We start from the raw sequence: 25,524 nt of genomic DNA on the forward strand, positions 1-25,524 counted from the left end.
TGCTCTAATCTAAAGGAATCCACACACTAGGAGATCCACCCCTCACCCAGCCACAAACTCATAATGAAAATAATTCTTCATATAGTGATTTGTTTTTTGTTTTTTGTTTTTTTTTTTGGCCAGTCCTGAGCCTTGGACTCAGGGCCTGAGCACTGTCCCTGGCTTCTTCCCGCTCAAGGCTAGCACTCTGCCACTTGAGCCACAGCGCTGCTTCTGGCCGTTTTCTGTATATGTGGTGCTGGGGAATCGAACCTAGGGCCTCATGTATCCGAGGCAGGCACTCTTGCCACTAGGCTATATCCCCAGCCCTATTTGTTTTGTTTTTGTTGCCAGTCCTTGGGCATGGACTCAGGGCCTGAGCACTGTCCCTGGTTTCTTTTTGCTCAAGGCTAGCACTTTTACCTCTTCAGCCATAGTGCCACTTCCGGCTTTTTTCTATATATGTGGTGCTGAGGAATCGAACCCAGGGCTTCATGTATACGAGGCAAGCACTTTACCACTAGGCCATATTCCCAGCCCTGTGTCACAGATTTATTTGAACTGTCCCCAACCCTCACCATGGAGCAGGAACTGAGCGACAGAGGGCTGGATAATAGATTATGGGTAGATTTGGGGCTCCCTCAGCTGTGCCTATCCTGGTTACCCAAGCTGTGGATAGGCAGAGAGGAGGCCTAGGGAAGACTTCATTCACACAAGGAGTAAGAGGGGCAGTGCCAGGGCCAGGCTGGGTAGGAAAAGCCCTCTCCCATGGGCCACGGCTTTGGAAGTCATGGCCTGAGCATAGAACCTGGCCACCTCCTCATTGGGGTTGCCCTGGGCCGGGTCAAACCACATCTGGATGCAGCGGCCGCTCCCTCGGCTATAGTTGCTCACTTTGTAGGAGTGACTCCAGAGACCTTCACAAAGGGAAGCCGGCGTGGGAAAGGAGAACTCAAATGTGTGGCAGACGGTCTCGGCTGGACACTTATTAACTCCTGAAAGCAGTAACATGATGGACACAAATATAAGCTCATTTATGGCCATCCCAGAAATCCTCACCCCACCTCAATTCCTCAAACTCTTTTTTCCGGCTGCCACCGCATTAGACTCCTCTTACCAGAGCTCCAGTCCCAGCCCTTGTGCCAGTCGGTCTTGCAGGTGGAGGAGGTGCGGCAGTCCTCCCACCAGCGCTCACAGTCCTCTTTGCACAAGGGCACATGCAGGAAACGCTCTTTGCGCCAGCTCTGGTTCACCTGGATGGAGTAGGGATATTGGCCGTTGTGAAGGGTCTGAGCCAGAGAGCAGCATAACGGGGGATGAGATAAAGCAGACAGTGGTACCTCCTGGATCCAAGGCCCCAGATTGGGGGAGCACTCATACAGACAGGAATCTTGGATAAAGTGACGCTTGCACGCAGGCTCCATCTTGCCGCAGTGATCCCAATTGAAGTTGTACAAGAGAGAGGTGTCCTTGTGCAGCTCTTGAGTAGTGTTCAGGAAGCAACAGGAATTCCTTCTCCAGGGACTGCACTGGGTGGGGGAAGCCAGGACTGAATCAGCTAACACTTCTATCTCCAGCCTGGCCTCAAGGATCTCAGCCCATGTTGGGGGGGACATAATTACCAGTGTGATGAGGGGGATTTGAGAGCCCAGGTGAGTCCTCTCGGGGCGAATAGTCATCATTTCATAGAGCACTCCACACTTTACAAAAAGTCTTCTTCTTTTTGGCCAGTCCTGGCGCTTGGACTCCGGGCCTGAGCACTGTCCCTGGCTTCCTTTTGCTCAAGGCTAGCACTCTGCCACTTGAGCCACAGCGCCACTTCTAGCCGTTTTCTGTATATGTGGTGCTGGGGAATTGAACCCAGGGCCTCATGTATACGGGCAAGCTCTCTTGCCACTAGGCCATATCCCCAGCCCCCAAAAAGTCTTCTTTCTTTTCTTTTTGTCAGTCCTGGGGTATGGACTCAGGGCCTGAGCACTGTCCCTGGCTTCCTTTTGCTCAAAGCTAGCACTCTACCACTTGAGCCACAGTGACACTTCTGGCTTTTTCTGTGTATGTAGTGCTGAGGAATCCAACCCAGGGCTTCATGCATGCTAGGTAAGCACTCTACCACCAAACCACATTGCCAGCCCTCTTTTTTTTCTACTTTGAAAAAGTAAATATTCGCTGGGCACTCATGCCTGTAATTCTACCTACTCAGGAGGCTAAGATATGCAGTTCAAAGCCAGTCTGGGCAGGAAAGTCTGTGAGAATCCTATCTCCAACCAACCACCAGAAAAACCAAGTGGTAGAGTGCTAGCCTTGAGCTGAAGAGCTTAGGGACAGCACCCGGGCCCAGAGTACAAGTCCCATGACCAACCAAAAAATAGAAGGAAGAGGAGGAGGAGGAGGAGGAGGAGGAGGAGGAGGAGGAGGAGGAGGAGGAGGAGGAGCAAAAGGGCATATTGGGTGCACATCTGTCAAACTAGTGATGTGAGAGGCATAAAATGCACGGGCCCAACCCCATTACCGGCACCTAAAAGGACACAATGAGTCTAACAGTGGCGCTCCCCTGGCATGATCGTTTCTAGACTGTGAATGTTCAGTCCCATGCCCCATGTCACTGTCATGGGAGGCCAGGGCAGGAAGCATGGAGAGCGCGGCCTCTGCAGAGGCCTCTCACACTTCAAATCCGCGGAGGAGCCCTCCGCCTCCACCAGGGCCGGTTCCATCCAACTCCTGTGTGGGCCCCTGTGTTTCTGTGATTGGTGTGATGTGCAGGCCATCATCTACTAGATTAAAGAACCATCTGGAATGACTTCCTGCCATGCACAGGGAGCATGCACGCACCATCCCTCAGGAGCTGGGAGACTGCCTAGCAAGCTCTGCTCCCCTGCATTGGCCTCCCTGGGGAGGACACCCAGAATACCATCTCCACCCCCACCCCCCTTCATCTTCTCCCTGACACCTTGTGGGGATGGGGAGGGTCTGGCCCTCACCTCCCCCATCCTGACTCTCTCCTCCCAGCAGGAAGCCCACCGTGGCCTCACCTGCTCCTGCAGCTTGTCCTCAGGGCCTGGCTTGGTCTTGTGGTGCTTGGCATCCAAGCAGGCATTGAGCAGGTCTGTCCTGTCCCGGGCACTGCAGGTGATGGCTCCCCAGGCCAGAAGCAGCAGCAGCCATTTCCTCATCATGCCCCTGTCGCTCCGCAGAGGGAGCTGTGGTTAGGAAGACTAGGCCTGAAAGGAAAGCTCCATCCAGGGTACACCCTTCACCCCCCCTTCCTCTGCCACTTCAGTCTCCATCCCTGCAGTAAAAGACCAAGTCAGACCCTGTTCCTTCAATGCTGGGGTCCTGAGGCTCTCTGAGGCAAGGGGGCTCCCCCCCCAGGGAAGCTGGAGTTAGGGGTGAGTCCTATGGCAGTCTTCCCAAGTTGGATACTCTGTCTGTGCCCTCGCCATCCTTCAAGCCCTGATATATGCAAGTAACTACACAGGGTAAGCCCGTGCCTGGAGCCCTGGAAAAGGGCCAGGGACAGGCAGTGCCTGCATCCCACCTCAGCCAGCGCTCCGCAGACTCTGGACGGCTTCCCACAGCAGCCTGGAAGCCCTTCTAGCCCTGGGGGAGACAATGATCCAGCTTGCCAAGTTCTCCAGATTGCAGAAGGATCAAGTGACATGACCCACATGACAGAGTTTGGTTAAACAATTCCGAAAAGGAAAGCGTGGTGGTGTTGAAACAGCTTGGCTTCCTCTGTCTTTTTCCTTCCCTTTCCTTCTGAAAGCCATCTCCATCTCCATCCTCCCCCCACCCCCTCACTCCCACCCCACCCCACCCCCACCACACTGCCATCACTTCTCAGAGCCAGTGCACCAGACCCCATCTCAAAACACAAATGCCAAGACCCAGAAACCTGAGGGGCCCAACCTAAAAGTCCCCAGAAAAAACACAGTCATCGGAGGCACCTGATAAATGTGACAGTCCCCTTCTCTGTGCATTCCTGCCCTCACCTCAGACAGCTGTTCCTTTGGGCTCTGCTACTGAAGCATCAAAGAGGTAATCATGGAGCCCTCCTCCTCTCTCTTACCATCTCCACATGTACTCACCACAAGGTCCTGCCAAGAGCCTCTCAAAAATCCTGGGGGGTGGGGGCTGGGAATGTGGCTTAGCGGCGGAGTGTTCGGCTAGCATGCACGAAGTCCTGGATTCGATTCCTCAGTACCACATACACTGAAAAAGTTAGAAGTGGCGCTGTGGTTCAAGTGGTAGAGTGCTAGCCTTGAGCAAAAGAAGCTCAGGGACAGTGCCCAGGCCCTGAGTTCAAGCCCCAGGACTGGCAAAAAAAAAAAAAAAATTCCTCTGGAACTTACTTCCAGAGTTTTGTATTTAGGGTCAGATCTTCTATCCACAGGAATGAGGATAATCCCTCCTCCTTCCTTCCCTCTCTTCTCCCTCTTCCCCTTCTTCCCTACTTGCTTCCCTCCCTCCATTTCTCCCTCTTTTCCTCCCTCCACCCTCTTTCTTTTCCTTTCTTCCTTCCTTCCCTTTTTATTTTTGTGGAACTGTTGATGGGATCCAGGGTTTCTCAAATGTTAGGCAAGTGCTCCACCACCAAGCTCCATCTCCAGTCCTACAGTGATCTCAGAAAATACCTGTCCCTCTTCCATTGCACAAACCTGCCAGCCAGCCTTGTTGCTCTTCTCACCTTACCTGAACTGCCTTTGCTGCTGGGAGCACACAAAGGTGTGTGGGTGTTGGCCTCTCCCTTAGGCGGGCAATAGGTCCAGAGCTTGGGATGTCCCCAGTGATCTCTGCCCACAGCACAGGGTAGAAGACAAGAGGTCTGGAAAGCACTGAATAAAATCCCCCCACTCAACTCTTCTGCAATTCCTTTCCTGCCAGACCCCACCCTCTTCCAGAGTTCAAGACTTTGCCAGTTTAGTCATCCTCATTTTCATTCATCTCTCCACTTGTCTCTTCCTCCATTCTAGGATATGTGCATTCAACATCCACCAGTATCTGGCTAAATGCACATTTCCACATGGTAGGAGAAGGCTACTTTGATAGAGAACCCAGCTGTAAACTCAGGTCAGTAAGGCCCCCTGAGAAACCCATCCACTGCACTAGGAAAAGTTAGGAAAAATCGCTAGACCTTGGCCCATCAGATTTTCTTTTCTTTTTTCAGAGGGGGTGGGGGAGGCAGGGAGGGAAGAGAGGGTTCGTCACAGAGCTTCTTGCATTCTAGGCAAGAATCTATCACTCAAACTATTCCCAAAACACTTTGGAGAATAATATACAGAAAAGAACCCTGAAACTTACTGTGTAGGCTTAAATGATAATGGTTAATTTCCGAGCAGCCGAAAAGACACAGGTGGCAGATAGAAAACACAAGGAAGAGCCAGGTACCTGTGACTCACACCTATAATCCTAGCTGAGGAGGCTGAGATCTGAGAATTCAGGCTCAAAGCCAGCCTGGACAGGAAAGTCCATGAAACTCTTTATTTCTAACTAATCATCAAAAAGCCAGAAGTGGATCTGTGGTTCAAGTGGTAGACTAATAGTCTTGAGCAAAAAGGCTCAGGGACAGTGCCCAGGCTCTGAGTTCAAGCCCTACAACCAACAAAAACAATAATGTTTCTGCTTATCAATAATTTCTGTTAGATGTGTATTTTGTGTACAATCCCTGTAACCAAGATTTTCTTCCATTCTTTTATAAGAGCTGATTTTTAAGGCTATAATGGCCAGATGTGGTGCCGCAGGTCTATAATCCTGCCAACCTGGAGGCTGAGGCAGAAGTATCATGAGTTCAAGTCTAGCCTGGAATACAAAAAGCTTTTAAGATTATTCTTTGTCCAGTTAAGTACAACACTTCTCAGACATAGTTTCTATTAACTGTATTGTGTGTCTCTGTGTGTATATGTATTTGTGTCGCCAGTACTGGGATTTGAACTCAGGGCACTGTCCCTTAGCTTTTTCACTCAAGGCTAGCACTCTATTACTTGAGCTACAGCTCCACTTCTACCCAGTCTGGCTTGCTTTGAACTGTTATCCTCAGATCTCGGCCTCCTGAGTAGCTAGGATTACAAGCATAAGCTGGTAGCTCCTGGCTATTAATTGCTTCCCCACCCCCTCCTATTTCTCTGTATGTCTCATATCTTTCTGCTTAAAACTGGATATCTAGTCAGTGCCAGCAGCTCATGAATGCAATCCTAGATACTCAGGAGGAGGCTGAGAGCTGAGGATAGTGGTTCAAAGCCAGCCCAGGCAAAAAGGCTGTGAGAGGTTTTATCTCCAATTAACCACCAGAAAACCGGAAGTAGCACTAGGGCTCAAGTGATAGGGGCTCTAGCCTGGAGCCGAAGAGCTCAGGGACAATGCCCAGGCCCAGAATTCAAGCCCCACAACTGACAAAAATAAAAATAAAAACTGGATATCTAAATTAATATGCATTGCCAGGAGTAATGGGATAGGCCTATAATCCCAGCATTCCTCAAGAGGCAGAGGCAGAGGCAGAAAGTAAACTGGAGGATAACCTGAGCTACATGATAAGTTCCTCCCAGCCTGGGCTACACATCTAGTCTCAAAAATAAACAGATAAAGCAACTCTATGGATCAGATCCCCTCCCCCCCGCAAAAAAAAAAATCCCCGCGCATGCGTGTAGACTTCTATATTTCCAGCAAGATGGCAGAGCTTCCCAAAGGCCTCTTACACACCCCTTTTCTTGACATTCCTCTCAAGGTTTTTGGTCACCTCTGGTCTACTTCAACTGGCATTCTTTCTTCTGGCAGCTCAGATGTCAAACAATTTGCTGTTGATGGTTTAAGGGAATACTGGAGTTTTTCACTAACGGAGCCTAAATCTAGTCACATCAAGACTAACCCTAAATGAAAAGTTTTCTTTCTTGCTTTTCTTGTCTTCTTTACTTTTACCTCGTTTCTTGTTTTCCTTTTCTTTTTTTTTTGGGGGGGTGGGGTGGGGCAGGGAGTGGGGGACAGTACTGGGGCTTGAACACAAGACCTGGAAGCTGTTCCTTGGCTGTTTTTGCTCAAGGCCAGTGCTCTCCTATTTGAGCCATTGCTCCACCTCCAGATTTTTGGTGGTTAATTGGAACTAACAGTGTCATGGACTTTCTTGCCTGGAGCAGCTTCGAAATGTGATCCTTAGATCTCAGCCTACTGAGTAATTAGGATGACAGGTGTGAGTCACAGTACCCAGCTCTTCCTTCTTTTCTGTTCTTTCCTCCTTCTCTTTTTTTCCTTTCCTTCCCTCACTCCCTCTCCTCCTCCTCCTTCCTCTTTCTCCCTTTCCCCTCCCCCACTCTTAGCCTAGGAGTCCTGACTCAATTCCCCTCCTCAGCCTCTGGAGTACATAACTCCAGATAGATCCCTTTGGGTTCTGACAAATAAGTGAACTAACAGCAGTTTTCTAGGACCGGGGTGCCGGGGGACACTGCAAACCCACCCTGCCCCCTCTAGTGGCGGCTAGGCTGTGAGTTTTGACTGCAGATGGGAGACTTTATTTTGAAGGTTACTTTGGAGTTGGGGACAGTTGAGTTTGAGAAAAATTCCACAAAACTGACGGTTCCATTAAGATATAGCCATTTTTTTTCTTTAAATGTTCCTTGGATTTTTGAAAGCTGTGGTTCATTTCAAGAGTTCTGGGTAAACGGGTTTGGACACTCTTTGCCAGTATTCTTGCTGCTTTTAGAGAGGAATGGATTTTCCGGCATCCTTTCTTTGCCCCTCAAGAAATGCTGCTTCAAATGCTTCTATTTTAAGAAGTATAAACCTTCAAATGATATTGGTCACTCATAGGATAAAATGACTTCAAAACACAGAGAGGTAAAAGGGTTTTGTTTTGTTTTTCTTTGCTTTGGTTTTTTAAACATTCCTATGTGTTTTCCCTTGAGAGCAGATTTTTAGGTCCCCACCCCACATGAAAGTGAATTTCACTTCTCAAAAAACATGTTATTTTTGCCTTTCTTTTGTCCTTTTTTGCTGACTCAAATCAAACTCATGGGTCATGATTTAACATAAAACAATAATAATCCAGGCTGGAGATGCACCTCAGTGGTAAAATGTGACAACTCTAAGCCAAGCCTTGGGTTTTACACCCCTAAAAGCACAAAACAAACACTGGGGCTGGTGTGTAGCTTAGTGGCAGGACTCTTGCCTAGCATGGCCACCCACATGCTAGGTCCATTACAACAGACAAAAAGCCCCAAACAATAGGATTCTTCACACCTAAGGACATATACATTTTTTTGTTGTTGTTGTTGGTCGTGGGGCTTGAACTCTGGGCCTGGGTACTCTCCCTGAGCTCCTCGGCTCAAGGCTAGTGGTGTTCTGCCACTTGAGCCACAGTGCCACTTCCAGTTTTCTGGTGATTAATTAGAGATAAGAGTATCACAGGCTTTCCTGACCGGGCTGGCTGGTTACAGGTGTGAGCCACCGGCTTATATAATGTTATGACAAGGTTTCAGCTGGGCAAAGGTGGCTTATGCCTAGAATCCTAGCTGAGGTCTGAAGATGGCAATTTGAAGCCAGCAGGGATAGGAAAAATCACTAAGATTCTTATCTCCAATTAACCACAAAAAGCTACAAGTAGAGATATGGCTCAAGTGGTATAGTGACAGCCTTCAGTAAAAGAGTTCAAGGACAGCACCCAGGCCTAGAGTTCAAGACCCCCCAAAACCAAAACCAAAACAAAAGCTGGGTGAGATAGGCACTCATTTGTCATTTCAGCTAAGGCAGGAAGTGTAAACAGCAGGATTCTAGTCCAAACTGGACTGGGCAAAAAAGAGAAACTTTACCAAGTGTCTGCAACCCTAGCAACTCAGGAGAGCAAGACATGGGATGTCAAAACTCCATCTCTAATTAAACAGCAAAAAGGCAGGTTAGATGCGTGGCTCAAGCACCAGCTAAGCAAAAAATTCAAGAATTAATCAAGTTCCCCACCTATCAAAAAGACCCTATAAGCCTAGTGTCAGTGGCTCACATCCACAATCTTAGCTACTCAGGAGGCTGAGACCTGAGGACCGAGTTTCAAAACCAGCCAGAGCAGGAAAGTCTGAGGTTCTTATCTCCGGTTAATCACCATAAAACTGGAAGTGGTACTCAAGTGGTACTGTGCTAGCCTTGACCTAAAGAACTCAGGGACAGTGCCCAGGCCCAGAGTTTCAAGCCCCATGACTGACCCCCACCCGAGAGAGAGAGAGAGAGAGAGAGAGAGAGAGAGAGAGAGAGAGAGAGAGAGAGAGAGCTTTTTATTTATTCACTCAAAGATACGAGCTGAGAATCTCCTATGTGTCTGGCAGAGTACTTGGTAGCTGGGCACTGGTGGCTCACGCCTGTAATCCTGCTAAGAAGGCTGAGATCTGATTGTTCGAAGCTAGCACAGGCAGGAAAATTTGTGAGACTCTTATCTCTACTAAACTACCAAAAATGCTGGAAGTGGAGCCCTGGATGAAGTGGACGATCACTAGCCTCAGGAAAAAGAGGCTCAAGGACAGCACCCAGACCCTGGGTTCAAGCCCCAGGATGGGCACAAAAGTAAAAAAGAACAAAGTGGTAGAGCACTAGCCTTGAGCAAAAAAAGCTCAAAGACAGCACGAGGCCCTTTGTTCAAGCCCCAGACCAGCGCAAATAAATTAAATTGAAGTAATAATATAAACAAGAGGATTAGTTGAATGAATAAGACTAACTTCTCCTAGCTTTTCTTTCTCCAGACTTTAATAACTTCTCCTTAAACTATCCATCCATTAAGCTTTTATGAACTGTTCAATGTACTGGTAGGTTTATGCTGTTACATATAACATCCCAATTAAAAGTCTTTCTTTCTCATAGGGATATTGAAAGTTTAAATAGAGTGACCAGACCAATGGTATTGTCCACAGGTGGTCCCAAGTCTCCTGTCCTGTTTGCCTAAAGATCCTTTCCATAATTTGCTGATAGGAAATAGACAAACATACCTGACATCACTCCCAGAAACCAGCACTTGATGAGTCAGCCTGCTAGAGTCTGAGGTTTGGACTTCCAGAAAAACTGAACCCCCCACGCAGAATTCTATGGAGGAAGATGTTCAGCCAAGAACACACAACAAGAAGTCATTTTTAAGGAATGCATCAAGTTAATGAAGGAGATGATAGGATTGTGGTCATTGTCTTGGTATTTTGGGTAACATACTTCATGCTCTTTTTTAAACTAGTCATACGATATAGCTTTTTTTTTTTCCTTTCTTTCCCTGGCTTTGGTCTCTAGCCCTCAATTTAGCAGATTATAGCTGGGCCAAAGGGAATAAACACTCCTTTAAAAAAAAATTCTTAGGTCATGCCGGGCGCTACTCACGAGGCTGAGATCTGGAGGACTTCATTCAAAGCTAGCCTGGGCAGTAAAGACCCTAAGACTTCACCAATTAACAAGCACAAAAGAAAAAAAAAAAGGCTGGAGAAGAGGTGTGTGGTTCAAGTGATAGGTCGTCTATGTAGTAAGCACACAACCCTGAGTTCAAACACCAGTACTGCCTAAAAAGAGGTAGAAGAAAGGAAAAGAAAACTGCCTTAGTTGGTATGCCACGTTGTCTATGTACTCCACACCAGAAGCAAGTGTCTTCCTTGATAGTCCCGTTCCTACAAAGCTCTGAAGGTTCATGGTAGAATAGATTTTTGTCTCAGATAATTGATTTTTTTTTTTGTCAGTCCTAGGGCTTGAACTCAGGGCCTAAGCACTGTTCCTGGCTTCTTTTTACTCAAGGCTGGCACTCTACCACTTGAGCCACAGCGCCACTCCTAGCTTTTTCTATATATGTGGTGCTGAGGAATAGAACCCAGGGCTTCATGTACACCGAGGCAAGCACTCTACCACTAGGCCATATTCCCAGCCCCAGATAATTAATTTTTATAAAACCAGATGTTAGGTTTCTTTAAGAATGTTTTCCTCGGGCTGGGGATATGGCCTAGTGGCAAGAGTGCTTGCCTCGTATACATGAAGCCCTGGGTTCGATTCCCCAGCACCACATATATAGAAAATGGCCAGAAGTGGCGCTGTGGCTCAAGTGGCAGAGTGCTAGCCTTGAGCAAAAGGAAGCCAGGGACAGTGCTCAGGCCCTGAGTTCAAGGCCCAGGACTGGCAAAAAAAAAAAAAAAAAAAAGAATGTTTTCCTCAACCCAGGTGCTGGTGGCTTATATCTGTAATCTTAGCTACTCAGGAGGCTAAGACTTGATGGTCATGGTTTGAAGCCAGCCTGGGGAGAAAATCCACATGACTCTTCTTTTTCTTTCTTTCTTTCTTCCTTCCTTTGTTTTATTATTATTTTTTTTGGCCAGTCCTAGGTCTTGAACTCAGGGCCTGGGCATTGTCCCTGAGCTATTTGCTTTGGCTAGCACTCTACCACTTGAGCCACAGCACTACTTCCAGCTTTTTCTGTTTATGTGGGGCTAAGGAATAGAACCCAGGGCTTCATGCATGCTAGGCAAGCACTTTACCTCTAAGCCACATTCCCAGCCCCCATATGACACCCCCCACCCCAGTTCTGGGGCTGGAACTCAGGGCCTGGGCTCTGTTCCTAAGCCTCTCCCTGTTCAAGGCTAACACTCTAGCACTTTAACTACAATACCAATTCCAGCCTTTTCACACTTTCCTGTCTGGGCTGACTTCAAACTGTAATCCTCAGAGCTCAGCCTCCTGAGTAGCTAGGATTATAGGCTTGAGCCACCAGTGTCCGGCTTCCACATGACTCTTACATCCATTAATCACCAAAAAGTCAGAAGTAGAGCTGTACCTCAAGTGGTAGAATGCTAGCCTTGAGCTGAAGAGCTCAGAGATAGTGCTGGGGGTCCCAGAGTTCAAGCCCCAGGACTGACAAAAACAAAAAACAAAAAAACAAAACAAAAAAACCTGGAAGCTGAGCTGTGGCTCAAGTGCTCTAGCATTGAGAACAAAACCTTATAGATACCACCCAAGCCCTGAATTCAAGCCCCAGAACTGGCACAACAAACAGCAGAAACAAGAAAAAGTCACTTGAGGAGAAAAATTGTTATTATTAGCTATTAGAAATGTTATTGTATGTCTGGGAATATGGCCTAGTGGTAGAGAACTTGCCTTGTATACATAAAGCCTTGGGTTTTATTCCTCAGCACCACATATATAGAAAAAAGCCAGAAGTGACACTGTGGCTCAAGTGGTAGAGTGCTAGGCTTGAGCAAAAAGAAGCCAGGGACAGTGCTCAGGCCCTGAGTTCAAGCCCCAGGACTGCCAAAATAAATAAATAAATAAAAAGAAATGTTATTGTAACCCAGCCTGGCTCTCAGAACTACTACATATGATGTTTAACGTGGCAATGTGGCCTAAAATTCTTTCTGATGATTTGGTGTGGAAGCAGCTATAGGAGTCTAAGGTCCAGTTCTGATTCTTCAAGATCCATAAATTCACTCCCTGAAAAGAAGTTTGTACACAAGTCAGTTCCTGGAATCTTAGTTCTTAGGCAAGTATGGCTTTGGCTTGTCTGTTTCCATACACATAAAATTCAAGTACACACAACTTACTGGAATACATATCGTTAGGACAGTGTCTAGCAGACAGCACCGCGTGGGCTTTAAGTGAGTAGGTACAGCGCTTGCAGCCAGCATGAAGAACATGCTAGAACTTACACCCCCAGTTCTCTTGGAAAGCTGAAGGTAGCGGTGAAGTCAGTGGTCAGCCCTGGAAGGCCTGCCCGTGCGACCAACTGAAATGGTGTCCAAATTCTAGGTGTGTGCTGGGCCGTCACAGGTGGCTCACTCCATGTCATCCTAGCCACTCAGGAGGCTGAGACCTGAGGGTCAAGGTTGAAAGCCAGCTGGGAAGAACGTCTGTGAGCCCGGGAGCTAGAAGTGAAACTGTGACTTAAGCAGAAAAGCCAAGAGAAAGTGCCCAGGCCTTTGGGTTCAAGGCCCTGTACTGGCACTGGCTTGTGCCCGTACACGTGTATACAGGTGCACACACACGCGCGCACACACACACACACACATCCTAGGTAACGGCTTTCAGTGAAAGCTATAGGGAACAATGCAACTGAGAGCTCTGAGAAGTGTCTGGCTAGTTCTCAGTAAGTGCCAGAGCTGAGAACAAGCCAAGTACGACCGGCTTCAATGGACAAACACGGGAAAGCTAAGCCATCACCGTCCTGTTCACTCCCAAGGAATTCACAAGACACATGGAGTGTTCCGTTTATTCAAACTGCTGTTGGATTTCCCACCACAGGGCCGGAACAGAAGAGCTGGGGGCTGGAGAGCTAAGCAGGGCACCCAGGGTAAAAAGGGGACTCAGCCGAGCAGCCACAGCGGTGCCAGGGCCAGGCTGAGCAGCAAAGGCCAGGACCCAGGGACCCCAGGAGCCCCAGCCCCACTCATGGCCTCAGCATAGAACCTGGCCACCTCCTCATTGGGGTTGCCCTGGGCTGGGTCAAACCACATCTGGATGCAGCGGCCGCTCCCCCGGCTGTAGTTGCTCACTTTGTAGGAGTGGGTCCAGATCTCCTCACACAGAGCAGCCGGCGTGGGGAAATAGAAGTGGAAGGACTGGCAGGCAGCTCCCACGGGGCACTTGTTATACCCTGGGAGAAGAGGATGGGGGCAAGACGGCAGACTGTTAGCCACTGAGCCTAGGGTATTTTTTTTTTTATTTTTGCCAATCTTGAGACTTGAACTCTGGACTTGGGCACTGTCTCTGAGTTCCTTTTTGCTCAAGGCTAGCACTCTACCACTTGAGCTATAGCACCACTTCTGGATTTTTCTGCGTTTAATTGGAGAGAAGAGTCTTAATGGACTTTCCCAGTGGGTTGGCTTTGAACTGTGATCCTCAGATCTCAGCCTCCTGAGGAGCTAGGATTACAGTCGTGAGCCACCAGTGCCGGCTCGGGTCTTAGAACTTTCAGTGCTGTTCCTAGCCCTGAAATCTGCATGTGCCACACCCCCCACATACAGGCCCATCTCCAAATCCCTTCTCTTCTTCCTCCCTCACCTGAGCTCCAGTCCCAGCCCTTGTGCCAGTTGCTCTTGCAGGTAAAGGAGGTGCGACAGTCCTCCCACCAGCGCTGGCAGTCCTCCTTGCACAGGGGCACATCAAGGATCCGCTCCTTACGCCAACTATGGTTCACCTGAGAGATTTATGGAGAAGAACTCGGCTCAGCGCCCCACCCAAAGCTAGAGGCACAGCCCAGAGATGTCAGGAGAGCTTAACTCCTCTGCTAGTTTAGGGGAGCAGGAGGACACTCATACTTGCTGGATCCAGGGCCCCAAGTTAGGGGAGCACTCATAGAGGCAGGTGTCCTGGATGAAGTGCCGTTTGCAGGCGGGCGTCATCTGGCCACAGTGGTTCCAGTTGAAGTTGTAGAGGTAGGACATCTCCTTATGCGCCTCCTCGCTGGTGTTGGTGGTGCAACAGGAGTTGTCCTTCCAGGGGCTGCACTGCATGGCGGGGAGAAAAAAAAGGCAGGAGACTGAGTCCATAACCGCTACAACCGCAACATGCCAAAGGCAAACCGGGCACTGGTGGCTCGCACCGGTAATCCTAGCTGCTCAGGAGGCTGAGATCTGAGGATTGCAGTTTGAAGCCAGCCCCAGCAGAAGAGTCATTTCCCCCTGTCCCCACCCCCACCCCCCACTCCAATTAACCACTCAAAAACCAGAAGTGGAGCTGTGGCTCAAAGTGATGGAGGGCTGGCCTTGAGCAGAAGAGCTCAAGGTCAGAGGTAACTGCTCTATCATGAACCGTACCCCCAGTCCTCCCACCATTTTTTTTGGGGGGGGTGTCAATTGTAGGGCTTGAACTCATAACCTGAGTACTGTTCCTGAGCTTTTTTGTTTGTTTGTGTTACTCTTTTTCCACTTTTTTAGGTGATTAAGTGGAGTCTCAGGGCCTTTCCTGGCTGCACTGGCTTTGAACTGTGATCTTCAGATCTCAGCCTCCCGAGTAGCTAGGATTACAGATGTGAGCCACCAGTACCGGGCTCCCAGTCCCTTTTTGCTCTAGTTGTACTTTACCTAAGGCAGGCCTCGTATCACAAGTAGCTACCTATGGCCTCCTACGTAGCTGGGATTCCTTATGTACACCACCACGTCCAGTGTAGTCCTTGAGATGGAGTCTAGCTTTTTCCTTGGGATGAAGCTGATCCTGCCCTATCTCGGCCTCCCAAGTGGCAATTCTCACATCTTTAGCAAGCTCCTACATCCTCTAACCCAAGCACTTTTCTAGGAATTGGAAATGTTTATAAGCTGATAAATACTTACGACATGATCATTCTGGGGGGGAAAAAGCGAAGGGAGGGAGAGGGAGGGGACTTTCAGTGTCCATAGAGTGGCCAGTCCAAGCCTCACTGAGGTGGTGACAACTGACCGGAGGTGTGGCTCAGCCCTGAGCAGAAAAAATGGAGGAAACGCCCAAGGCCCTGATTCAAGCTCCAATACCAGCACACATAAAAATATACTTTTGTTAGTCAAGCACTGGTACCTCATCCCTGTATTCCTAGCTGCTTCCTCCAGTCTTGCCTGCCCCGCCCCAGGCAGACCCAGCCTTTTCACCCTGCTCTTCCTCCTTCAAGCCTGTGACTCGAGTCACCATTTGATCCAATTTACTATAGCAAAATAGAAAAGCCATGGGCTTCTGTTCCCTTACATCTAAACTCACAGATACTCTGTCTTCCTTTTCAGTTTTAAAGGGCCAGAGAGAGCTGGGAATGTGGCTTAGTGGTAGAGTGCTTGCCTAGCAAGCATGAAGCCCTGGATTCGATTCCTCAGTACCACATAAACAGAAAAGGCCGGAAATGGTGCTGTGGTTCAAGTGGTAGAGCACTAGCCTTGAGCACAGAGAGGCTCAGGGACAGTGCCAAGGCCCTGAGTTCAAGCCCCAGGACAGGCAAAAAAAAAAAGTGATGAATTAAATAATAAAAGAAAAGAAAAAGCTGCTTTGGTTTCTCACCAAGACATGATAAATTATACAGGACTCTGAGCCTTCACACACAGTGAGACCAAGAAGGATACTCTTAGGGAAGGAACACCAAGACTCATTGCCTCTGTGCTTCCAGTCATATTAAATAATATTCATTGAAATTAATTCTAGGAAATGAGTTTGTTTTCCTTTCTTTTTGTCTTGTTTATCTGTCTTTGGGAAGGGAGGCACAAAAATGGAGGAACAAAGGGTGAACAAATGCAGCAGTGGTACTCGCTACACACTATGTTGACAATGAACTACACAACTTGTGGGCAGGGACTGGAGGGGAAAATGGAGAGCGTGAAGGAAGGAGTGTCCAAAAAGTAATGTAGTCCTTACCTGACTAATGTAACTGTTATCCCTCTGTATATAACCTTTTATAATAACAATAAAAAAATAAAAATAAAGGCTGCTTGAGACACCCACCACCACCACTTCTAGCCTGTACCCGGCAGAGATGGACAGACCATAACCTGCTACCAAGTTAAATGGGCATATACAAGTGAAATGTGTATTGCAAATTATCTTGCCTTTTTAAAAATGTCCCCAGATTATTCTCATCCTACAGAAGCCTAGCTTCCAGTTAGTATTGAAAGTGCATACACTTTCCTATCCCTTGCACTGGCTTTAACATCTCACCTGAGTTCTTTTCTTGATATCAGATGCAAGAACCAGGACAGTCCTGCTTGACCTTCATGTGACATTTCTGGTGTTAGGACTCAGATCTACTAGGGAACACGTCCATCTAATCTTACAGACTCTCTTTTGGGAATGTCTGATCTTGGGTCTGGAGAAAAATGGCCTCTAAATAAATGGCTATAAGACTACCAGTGAAGCCCAGGTGTAGCACTGGAAATCCGTAATCCTAGCTATAAGAAGACAGAGATGAGGTTTGAGGCTAGCCCTGGCTTTAAAAAAGAAAGATTCAATCAATGACTGGGTAGGGTGGCACACACCCATCATCACCAAGGATGTGAGAAAGCACAAGTCGGAGGATCACAGCCCAGGCATAAAGCTTAAAAAAATCCATACTTGAAAACAATGAATGCAAAAATAGACTGGCAGCATAGCTCAAGAGGTAGATAGAACACCCGCGTAGCAAGGACAAGGTCCCAAGTCCAGTGGCTAACTCTAACTAAACTTTGAATAAGGTTTTTCCTCCTTGAACACAACTGCTGATTTCAATCTCAGTCTTTCTACTGGCCTCCCACCCCTGGGGTAGTTCCATGCCATCCCCATCAACAGAAAACAAGAGTGAGGGACTCCCGGCTCAAGCCTATGCCCCAAGCCAGCAAGGAATAGCCAAAGACCAGCTTCAGCTTCCCACTCCCTAAAATTTCAGACTTGAGAGGACTGAATGATGGATAGCAGTTAGCCAGGAGCAAAGGAGGCCAGGAAGAGACCACAAGATCTCAGAGAAAACATTAAATTTTCAAACTCAGAGAAGACCAGTCTTGGTTAACATCAAAATAGCCCACCAAGGTCATATGTTTTCCCCTCACCTATCTCTGGATTACCTAAGATGGTTGAAAGACAAATAGTACCTAGAACAACAATCTTTAACAGAACAGATGACTCAGGCCTGTAAACCATCCCTTATAGGTCAGGGGGCCTTTATACTCATTTGTATATTATAATTCTGTCAATTTCTCCTAGCCCCAAGACATTATAACCAAGAAAAAAATACTTAACTGGAGCCAAGAACTGGTGGTTCATGCCTGTAATCCTAGCTACTCACGTGGCTGGGATCTGAGGATAATGGCTCAAAGCCAGCTAGACCAGGCAGGAATGTCCATGATATTGTCATCTCCTATTATCCACCAATAGGCTGGAGTGAGCTATGTCTCAAGTGGACGAGAGCTAGCCTGGTGTGAAAGCCAGAAACGCAGAAAGGACTGGGAGTTGGAAGACTTTCTCCCAACCTACTCTCAGAACACTGAGAGTTTCCTGGAAAGGTCAATCAGTCCAGGCTTAAAGGTAATTCAGATTTCTATCCAGGGTAAGGGCTAATTCTCCCCCTAAACTGCCTGGGAGTTTGGGGGTTCTCTAAGGTTTATGCAAATTGTAAGCTGTTTACTGTTTAGTGCTAGTTCCCCCAGGTAAGTAAGTCACTACCACTTCTTCACAAAATGTCTCTTGTTGACGTTTATACCTTGCTTTCTGCTCACACTTTCTCTATGGGAAACTTGGTGAATGGAACATTGGGATGTGAAGCTAGCAGAAGGCTACAGGTACCCTGGTACACCAAACCTCAATTTGCAGGGTCTGGTCTACTGCCTTGCTCCCCAAAGTGGCACACGGCAGGTTGCAACCGTCTTAAGCAAGAAAAGCTAAGGGACAGTGCCCAGACACACACTACACACAACACCTGGGATCCTAACAAGTTCAAGGGCCAGAGTTCAGAGCAACAATTTTAAGAGTTCCTCTATGTGGTCTACCTTGGACTCCAACTCCTGAGTTGAAACAATCCTTCTACCTCGGCTTCCTGAGTAGCTGGTGTGTGTTGCTGTTTTCTTTTTTCCTTAAAACTACATTATATTGATCTATATTAAATAGTTTGCTTGGTTCAAGATATTAAAGTGAGCTGGGCGTTGGTGGCTCATGCCTGTAATCCTAGCTACTCCGGAGGCTGAGATCTGATGATCCAGGTTCAAAGCCAGCCCAGGCAGGAACTCTTATCTCCAACTGACACTAGAAAACCTGAAGTGGCCCTGTGGCTCAAGTGGTAGAGCGCTAGCCTTGAGCTGAAAAGCTCAGGGACAGCTCCCAGGCCTAGGGTTCAAGCCCCATGACCACACATCACCCCCCCCCCCCCAAATATTAAAGGGCTTGTAACAAAATAGTGTTTGGGACCAGCCTTGGGCGGCAAGAGTGGGGCCACCTTGCCCAAGCTGTGCTGTCCCACTGTGTGCAGTGGGCATTCTCCTCTTGGTTCCTTGAGGCAATTCTTCCCCAACTGAAAAACCCCCAAACCCAGTTCCTCCCCCCCCCCCCAACCCAACCCCTCCCCGCCATGGGCCTTTCAACGTCGTCGTAGGTTCCCATGCACCTCAGTGCCAGCTTCCTTATTTTGCTATAAGGAAAACCTGTAAGAACCCAAGAGGGGGCTGTGGCCATTACAATCACAAGAAACACCAAGAGAGGGTGAGACTGTAGCCCCACACTTGAGCACGCCAAAGGTCTCCCCAAGCAGAGTGGGGCTAGACAGTGCTGACCTCATCTTCCTGAGTCAAGCCACCATCACCCCCAGACCTACCTGACCATGCAAACTGTCCTCAGGGCCTGGCTGTTCCTTGTGGTGTTTGGCGTCCATGCAGACTTGGAGAGGCTGAGGCATCCTGGGCCCGGCTCCACATCCGGCCCCCCACACCAGCAGGAGCAGCAGCTGTGTGCTCACGTACCTGGCCATGTCTGCACCTGAAGGAAGAGTACTGGTCGCTCTCACCCAAGAATTAAAGGTGGAAGGCGGGCTCAGCTCCAGGGGGCGGGGCCTCCGCTGGTGGATCACGTGCTTCCCCCACTCCCCCCCCCTTCCCTGCAGTCTCCCCACACCCAGCCTCTCCCAGTGAGAGACCCATCCCACACCGCACACCAACACAGTCCCCAGCTGACTTTCCTGGGTCAAGAGATACAACTCAAAGTCAAGATTCGTTAGGGAGTGGTACACAACTTAATCTCAGCACTTGGGAGTTGGAGGCAGGAAGATTGAGTTTGTTTTGGTCAAGGTGATGTACAGAGGGGTTACAGTGACATACCTAAGGTATAGGGGGGTACATTTCATTTCTTGTCAAACTTGGTTCCTCCTCCCAAGATCGAGTTTTTCTGAGACTAGATCTGCAACCCAGACTGGCCTTTAACAGTACAGCCAGATGCAGCTCAAGCCTGTAATCCTAGCAACAGGGGAGACTGGGGATCCAAGGATTGAGGTTCAAAGCCAGCCTCTGCAGGAAAGGCCAGGAGACTCTTACCTCCAACAAAATACTCAGAGAAAGCTGGAAGTGGCACTGTGGCTCAAGTCGTAGAGAACTAGATTTGAGCAAAATAAACTCAGGGATAGTGCCCAGGTCCTGAATTTAAGCCCCAGGACCAGCAAATAAATAAATAAATAAATAAAAAGTAGCCTGGAGATGATGGATTACTCTGTAATCCTAGCTACTTAAGAGTCTGAGATCTGAGGCTCAAAGTACAAAATCAGCGAGGGGAAGACAAATCTGTGAGACTCTTACCTTCAGTTAACCAGTAGAAAGTAAAAATAGGAGGTATGGTTCAAGAGGTCCAGCACCAGCCTTGAGCAAAAACACAAGCAAGAGTGTGAGGCCCTTAAGGTCAAACCCCAGTTACAGGAAAACAACAAAACAATAGTTGTAATAATAATTATAATCGTAGTGCCAGGCACCAGTGGCTCACGCCTATAATCCTAGCTACTCAGGATCTGAGGATTGTGGTTTGAAGCTGGCTCCGGCAGAAAAGTCTGTGAGACTCTAATCTCCAATAAACTACCAAAAAAAGTTAAAAGTGGAGCTGTGGCTCACATGCTAGGGCACTAGATTTGACCAAAAAAGAGGCTGGGGACAGTGCCCAGGCCCTGAGTTCAAACCCCAGGCCCAGCACCCCAGCTTAAGCTGTAGTAGGTCTGTAGACGTTTGGTGTCTGAGAGTCACAGCTGTCTGTCCAAGTTTTTCTCAGACAATTGGGCTTAAAAGATCCTCCTACCTCGCTGGGATTAAAGGCAAGAGTTGAGTGGATTGGCCCAGCTAATCAACAGTCCTGACATCAGCATCAGAAGAATTTAGATGTGACCTAAGGAAGTTCATTAGTAAATAAGTACAGCAGAGAAAGAGATTACAACTCTAAGCCCATCTTGGGCCATCTTCTGTCCTCCAAAATGCAGACTTTGGCCTCCGGGTTAAATAAGGAGTATTAAGCGGCACGTGAGGAGAAGTTCTGCATAGTTAAAACAGTCCAAAAGTCTCCCACAGGAGTCTTCCCCCTTAGGGAGGGGGAGGTCAGGATCTATTGTTTCAGGGTGGGTCAGGTGGGACCTGTTTATCATAAGAGTCATTGAACCAAGAAGTCCAAACCCTCCTGGATTCTGGGATGCCTATAAAAAAGAAGGGTCCAGAGCATTAAATCCCCCCAGGATCAGTGCTGGCAGTTTAGCCCTAGTCCTAAAGTTACTAAGCTACATGTGGGTTCCAGGGCATGCTTTTTCTGGTCTGAGTAGGTAAGTGAAAGATACAGTTTTAAAACCACAATCCTCAGATCTCAGCGTCCTAAGTAGGTAGGATTACAGGCTTGCTTAACTTTTTTGATGAAGGCTGGCTCTCTACCACTTGAGCCACATCCACACTTCTGGCTTTTGGGTGATTAATAAGTAGAGATAAGAAAGAATCTCAAGGATTTCTTGGTCTGGGTGGCTTTGAACCAATCCTCAAATCTCAGCCTCCTTGAGTGATAAGGTTACTGGCGTGAGCCACTATTGCCTAGCTGGCTTTTTCTTTTCTTTTCTCTTCTTTTCTTTCTTTCTTTCTTTCTTTTTTTGCCAGTCTGGGGCTTGAATCCAGGGCCTCATCACTATCCTTGAGCACCACTTCTGGCTTTTTCTGCTTCTATGGTCCTGAAGACTTGAACCCAGGGCTTCGTGCATGCTAGGGAAGCACTCTACCACTAAGTGACATTCCCAGAATTGACCCGCCTTTTCTTTTTTCTTTTTATCGTTTTAATCCAGTTCTGGCAAGTTTTACAAGGCAAGCACTCTACCACTGACCCATATTCCCAGCCCCTCTCTGGCAAGCTTTATTAAAGAAAAATTATGCAGTTTACTTTTTTCCAGTTTGTTCTGGCATGCTTAAAAATATGGAAGGCTTCACAAATTTGTGTGTCATCTTTGTGCAGGGGCCATGCTAATCTTCTCTGTATTATTCCAATTTTTGTATATGTGCTGATGAAGTAAGCACTTTATTTTTATTCTTGCCGGTCCTGGTCTTGAACACAGGGGCTAGATGCTGACCCTGAGCCTCTTTGTGCTCAAGGCTAGTGCTCTACAACTTGAGCCACAGCACACTTCTGGCTTTTTCTGTGTATGTGGTACTGAGGAATCAAACCCAGGCTTCATGCATGCTAGGCAAGCACTCTACCACTAAGCCACCTTCCCAGCCCTCTTTTCCTTTTAAAAAGCCTATTTATCACCCAGCACCAGTGGCTCACACCTATCATCCTAGCTACTCAGGAGGTTGAGATCTGAGGATCACAGTTCCAAGCCAGCTCAGGCAGGAAAGTCCATGAGACTCTTACCTCCAATAAACTACCAAGAAAAGAGTCAGAAGTGCCACTGTGGCTCAAGTGGTAGAGAGCTAGCTTTGCACAAGAGAAACTCAGGGACAGTACCCAGGCCCTGAATTCAACCCTATTTCTAGCCTATTTTAGTTGGTCACTTAAGCTGGTCCATTTGGCCCCTCCCCGAGATCCTGTGACCTGGAGATGTCACAGCCAGCGTAGCCATTCCTGGGGCCTTGAGAGACTCTTTAGCCTCCATATCAGAGCTGGCTTCCTCTTACTCACAAGAATGTCAAGCGGTCTCCTGGGACCTCATGCAACCATCCAAATTCATTTCCCACAAGTCCGGTCCTGTGTCCGGTCCTGTCTCCGCTCAAACTCACTTCCACACACTAATCGATGAAGTGAATCTACCTCCATGTTCCGCATCTCCCCCCCAAACTTGGGTGTCCCTACAGAGCCTTTGCCAAGGCCTGACCTGAGTGGTGGGGTCACTAAGCAGCAGCACTTAAGTTTGGAATTTAATTCTCGCTCTGCTTTTTTGTTTCCTACTACACTGCTTTTTTTTAATTATTAAATTTTATTGACAAGGTGATGTATAGAGGGGTTACAGTTACATAATAAGGTAGTGAGTACGCTTCTTGTCATATTTACTACACTGCTCTTCTATTTATTCCAGTGTTCCTCCATTCATTCTCTCATTCAACAATCATTCATCCCAGAACCCAGTCCTGCCTCCATTCACCCACTCAACTAATTTTCAGGGTGGAGTCAGGGAAATCTGTACTCTTGGAGCTCTAAATATGGCTCAGTTCTGGTTGGGGCAGGGAGCTGGACCACAAAGCCTAGCTGTTTAGGGCATAAGTTTGGCCTGTGATCAAAGATGCCTCAGATCCTTGGGGAAATACAAGCGAACTGTCTTCATGCTGTTTGTCTAAGGGTTAAGTATAGGAAGGAGAACACCACCAAATAATAACCATCCAGTCTCTAGCTCCCAAATCTCATCCTCAGTTCTTGGTTTAGCCATAACATTTCCTACCAACCATCGCAGCCTGCCCCCCTCACTACCCAGTTTAGGGGCCAAGTAGGAGAGCTAAGAGCTCAATGCTGAACACAAAGGCCAGTGGCCTGGGCTTTGGTACAGCGATGCTCACAGAGATGTTGTTTAGCCTCACTCGAATCTGGGCCTCAGCCTCTACCTATGGATCCTCTGGCAGTCAGCAAACAGAGGGTCCTCCCCCTTACCCACCTCCCTTTCAGGCACATTCTCTAGCAGGCACGGTAAGTACTATAGGGTGCGTGGCCTCTGATGGGGGTGGAAGTTGCATACCTGGGACAGGAGGCGGCTCTCGGTCTGCTCAGGCTTCTGCTCTCTTCTACGATCTACTTTGGAGCTTTATTCTAACAGACAGTGAGGTTTAGTGGCCTAGGAGACAGGCAGTGGGAATGGAGCCCAGGAATAAAGCCTGAGATTGGGCAAAGGCCACTCAGCTGTTAATTATTGCAAGCCTCCGTGGGGATGGAAAGGGTAGATTAATACAGGCTTGGGCTAGATGTAAAACTTAATGGCAGAGTGCCTGTTTGACCTATGTAAGGCCCTGGGTTCCATTAATAGCACTGAAATTAAAAACAAACAAAAAAAAGCCAGGTGGTTGTGGCTTATACTTGTTACAGGAGCTGCTTGCCTAGAATCCTAACTCCTTGATAAGCAGAGATGTAGCTAGGATCAAAGTTGGCGGCAAGCTGGGCACCAGTGGTTCACTCCCATAATCCTAGCTAGTCAGGAAGCTGAGATCTAAGGATCACGGTTCAAAGCAGCTCAGGCAGAAAAGTCCGTGAGAATCTTATCTCCAGTTAACCACCAGAAAACTGGAAGTGGTGCTGTGGCTCAAGGGGTAGAGCACCAGCCTTGAACGGAAGAGCTCAGGGACAGCGCCCAGGCCCAGAGTTCAAGCCCCATGACTGACCAAAAAAAAAGTTTGCGGCAAGCCAGGGAAAAATATTTAACAGCCCTCCCTACTCTTATCTCAAGTAATAAAGAGCTGGGTGCATTGGCACATGCTTGTCATCCCAGCTATGTAGGAGGTGTAAATAGGAGGACTGCAGTCCTGGCCAGTCCAGGCATAATTACAAGATCTTATTGGGGGGAAAAAAAAACAAAAGCAAAAAGGGTTGGAAGCATGGCTCAAGTGGTAGAGTATTTTCCTGGCAAGATCAAACCAATGTATCACACACCAAAAAAAATTTCTTTTCAATTTTAGCACACAGGCTTCCTGGGTACTAGTGGCTCACAACTATAATTCTACCTACTCAGGAGGCTGACATCTGAGGATCATGGTTTAAAGCCTGGCTAAGAAAGTTACAATTCACCACCAAAAAGCTAGAAAAAAGCTGTGGCTGGGTAGGGAACTAGCCTTGAGCACAAAAATTCAGGGATAGTGCCCAGGCTCTGAGTTCAAGCCCCAGGACCAGCGCACGCATGCGCGCGCGCACGCGCGCACACACACACACACACACACACACACACCTACACAAAGCACAGGCCTAAGTAACACCTGTTCCCAAGCTCCAATTTACTCTCCTTTTGTCCTCAAAGCTTAGGTCTGATTGAAAAAATCTTGCCCCATGCACTGGTGGCTCACACCTATAATCCTAGCTACTCAGGAGGCTGAGATCTGAGGATCAACGTTCAAAGCCAGCTTGGGCAAGAAAGTCCACGGGATTCTCATCTCCAATTAATCACAGGAAAAGCTGGAAGTGGCACTAAGGCTTAAGGGCTAGAGCACTAGCCTTGAACAAAAATGAGCTCAGGCCCAGCACCCAAGCCCAGAGTTCAAGCCTCAGGACTGGCAAGTAATAAAAAAAAATACCTTGCAACCTGAACTGCTGAGATCCTTCAGGACCATCTCTGTTCTGCTACAAAGATGAGAGGGAGAACCAGGGAACCAAGGTCATGTCAATGTCAGGGTCAGGGCTGGAGAATAAGGAGCTCCTATTCCCCCAACCTGTGGGTCCACCAGCCCCTCCGTGTGTCACCCATCTCCAGCTGGACATTCTGAATCTTTTTGTTTTGGCAGCACTGGGCTTTGAACTCAGGGATTTGTATTTACTAAACTGACAGTCTATTACTTCAGCCATGCCCTCGAACCCTTTCATTTTAGCTATTTTTTTCAGTAGGGACTCCTATGTATGTCCAGACCAGCCTGGATTCCCCGATCTCCTATTTATCCTCCCAAGTAGGTAGGATGGCAAGTGCATGCAAGTCTGTGTGTGTGTGTGTGTGTGTGTGTGTGTGTGTGTGTGTGTGTGGTACCAGCCTGGACT

The 25,524-nt window shown here is 48.0% G+C and overlaps 2 protein-coding genes and 1 non-coding gene across 7 annotated transcripts; all 3 read right to left on the reverse strand.

Annotated features, from left to right (window-relative positions):
- Nucleotides 1-525: 525 nt before the first annotated feature.
- LOC125361194 (folate receptor beta-like) lies at nucleotides 526-3,634 on the reverse strand. 4 transcript variants are annotated; one of them, XM_048359435.1, is made up of 5 exons: nucleotides 3,515-3,634; nucleotides 3,009-3,156; nucleotides 1,320-1,508; nucleotides 1,097-1,232; nucleotides 526-974 (listed from the first exon to the last, which is right to left on the reverse strand). In XM_048359435.1, exons 2-5 carry the CDS (start codon nucleotides 3,150-3,152, stop codon nucleotides 688-690), a joined length of 756 nt encoding a protein of 251 aa, XP_048215392.1. In that variant the 5' UTR covers nucleotides 3,153-3,156; nucleotides 3,515-3,634; the 3' UTR covers nucleotides 526-687. The 4 variants fall into 4 exon arrangements, with proteins under 4 accessions (XP_048215392.1, XP_048215391.1, XP_048215390.1 ...); XM_048359434.1 differs by having other exon boundaries at nucleotides 3,009-3,162; XM_048359433.1 differs by having other exon boundaries at nucleotides 3,009-3,197.
- A 9,517-nt stretch (nucleotides 3,635-13,151) lies between these two features.
- On the reverse strand, nucleotides 13,152-23,659 carry LOC125361192 (folate receptor alpha-like). Of its 2 annotated transcripts, XM_048359431.1 has the most exons (6): nucleotides 23,531-23,659; nucleotides 20,151-20,210; nucleotides 19,181-19,341; nucleotides 14,214-14,402; nucleotides 13,957-14,092; nucleotides 13,152-13,549 (listed from the first exon to the last, which is right to left on the reverse strand). In XM_048359431.1, the coding sequence occupies exons 3-6, from the start codon at nucleotides 19,331-19,333 to the stop codon at nucleotides 13,260-13,262; spliced, it is 768 nt and encodes a 255-aa protein (XP_048215388.1). In that variant the 5' UTR covers nucleotides 19,334-19,341; nucleotides 20,151-20,210; nucleotides 23,531-23,659; the 3' UTR covers nucleotides 13,152-13,259. The 2 variants fall into 2 exon arrangements, with proteins under 2 accessions (XP_048215388.1, XP_048215389.1); XM_048359432.1 differs by lacking the exon at nucleotides 20,151-20,210 and having other exon boundaries at nucleotides 23,531-23,658.
- Nucleotides 21,775-21,881, reverse strand: LOC125362815. The gene has a single exon (XR_007213118.1). It is a non-coding gene; the product is annotated as a U6 spliceosomal RNA (small nuclear RNA).
- Nucleotides 23,660-25,524: the final 1,865 nt, after the last annotated feature.

The sequence above is a fragment of the Perognathus longimembris genome, chromosome 13 (genome assembly GCF_023159225.1).
Source record: "Perognathus longimembris pacificus isolate PPM17 chromosome 13, ASM2315922v1, whole genome shotgun sequence".
NCBI lineage: Eukaryota > Metazoa > Chordata > Mammalia > Rodentia > Heteromyidae > Perognathus > Perognathus longimembris.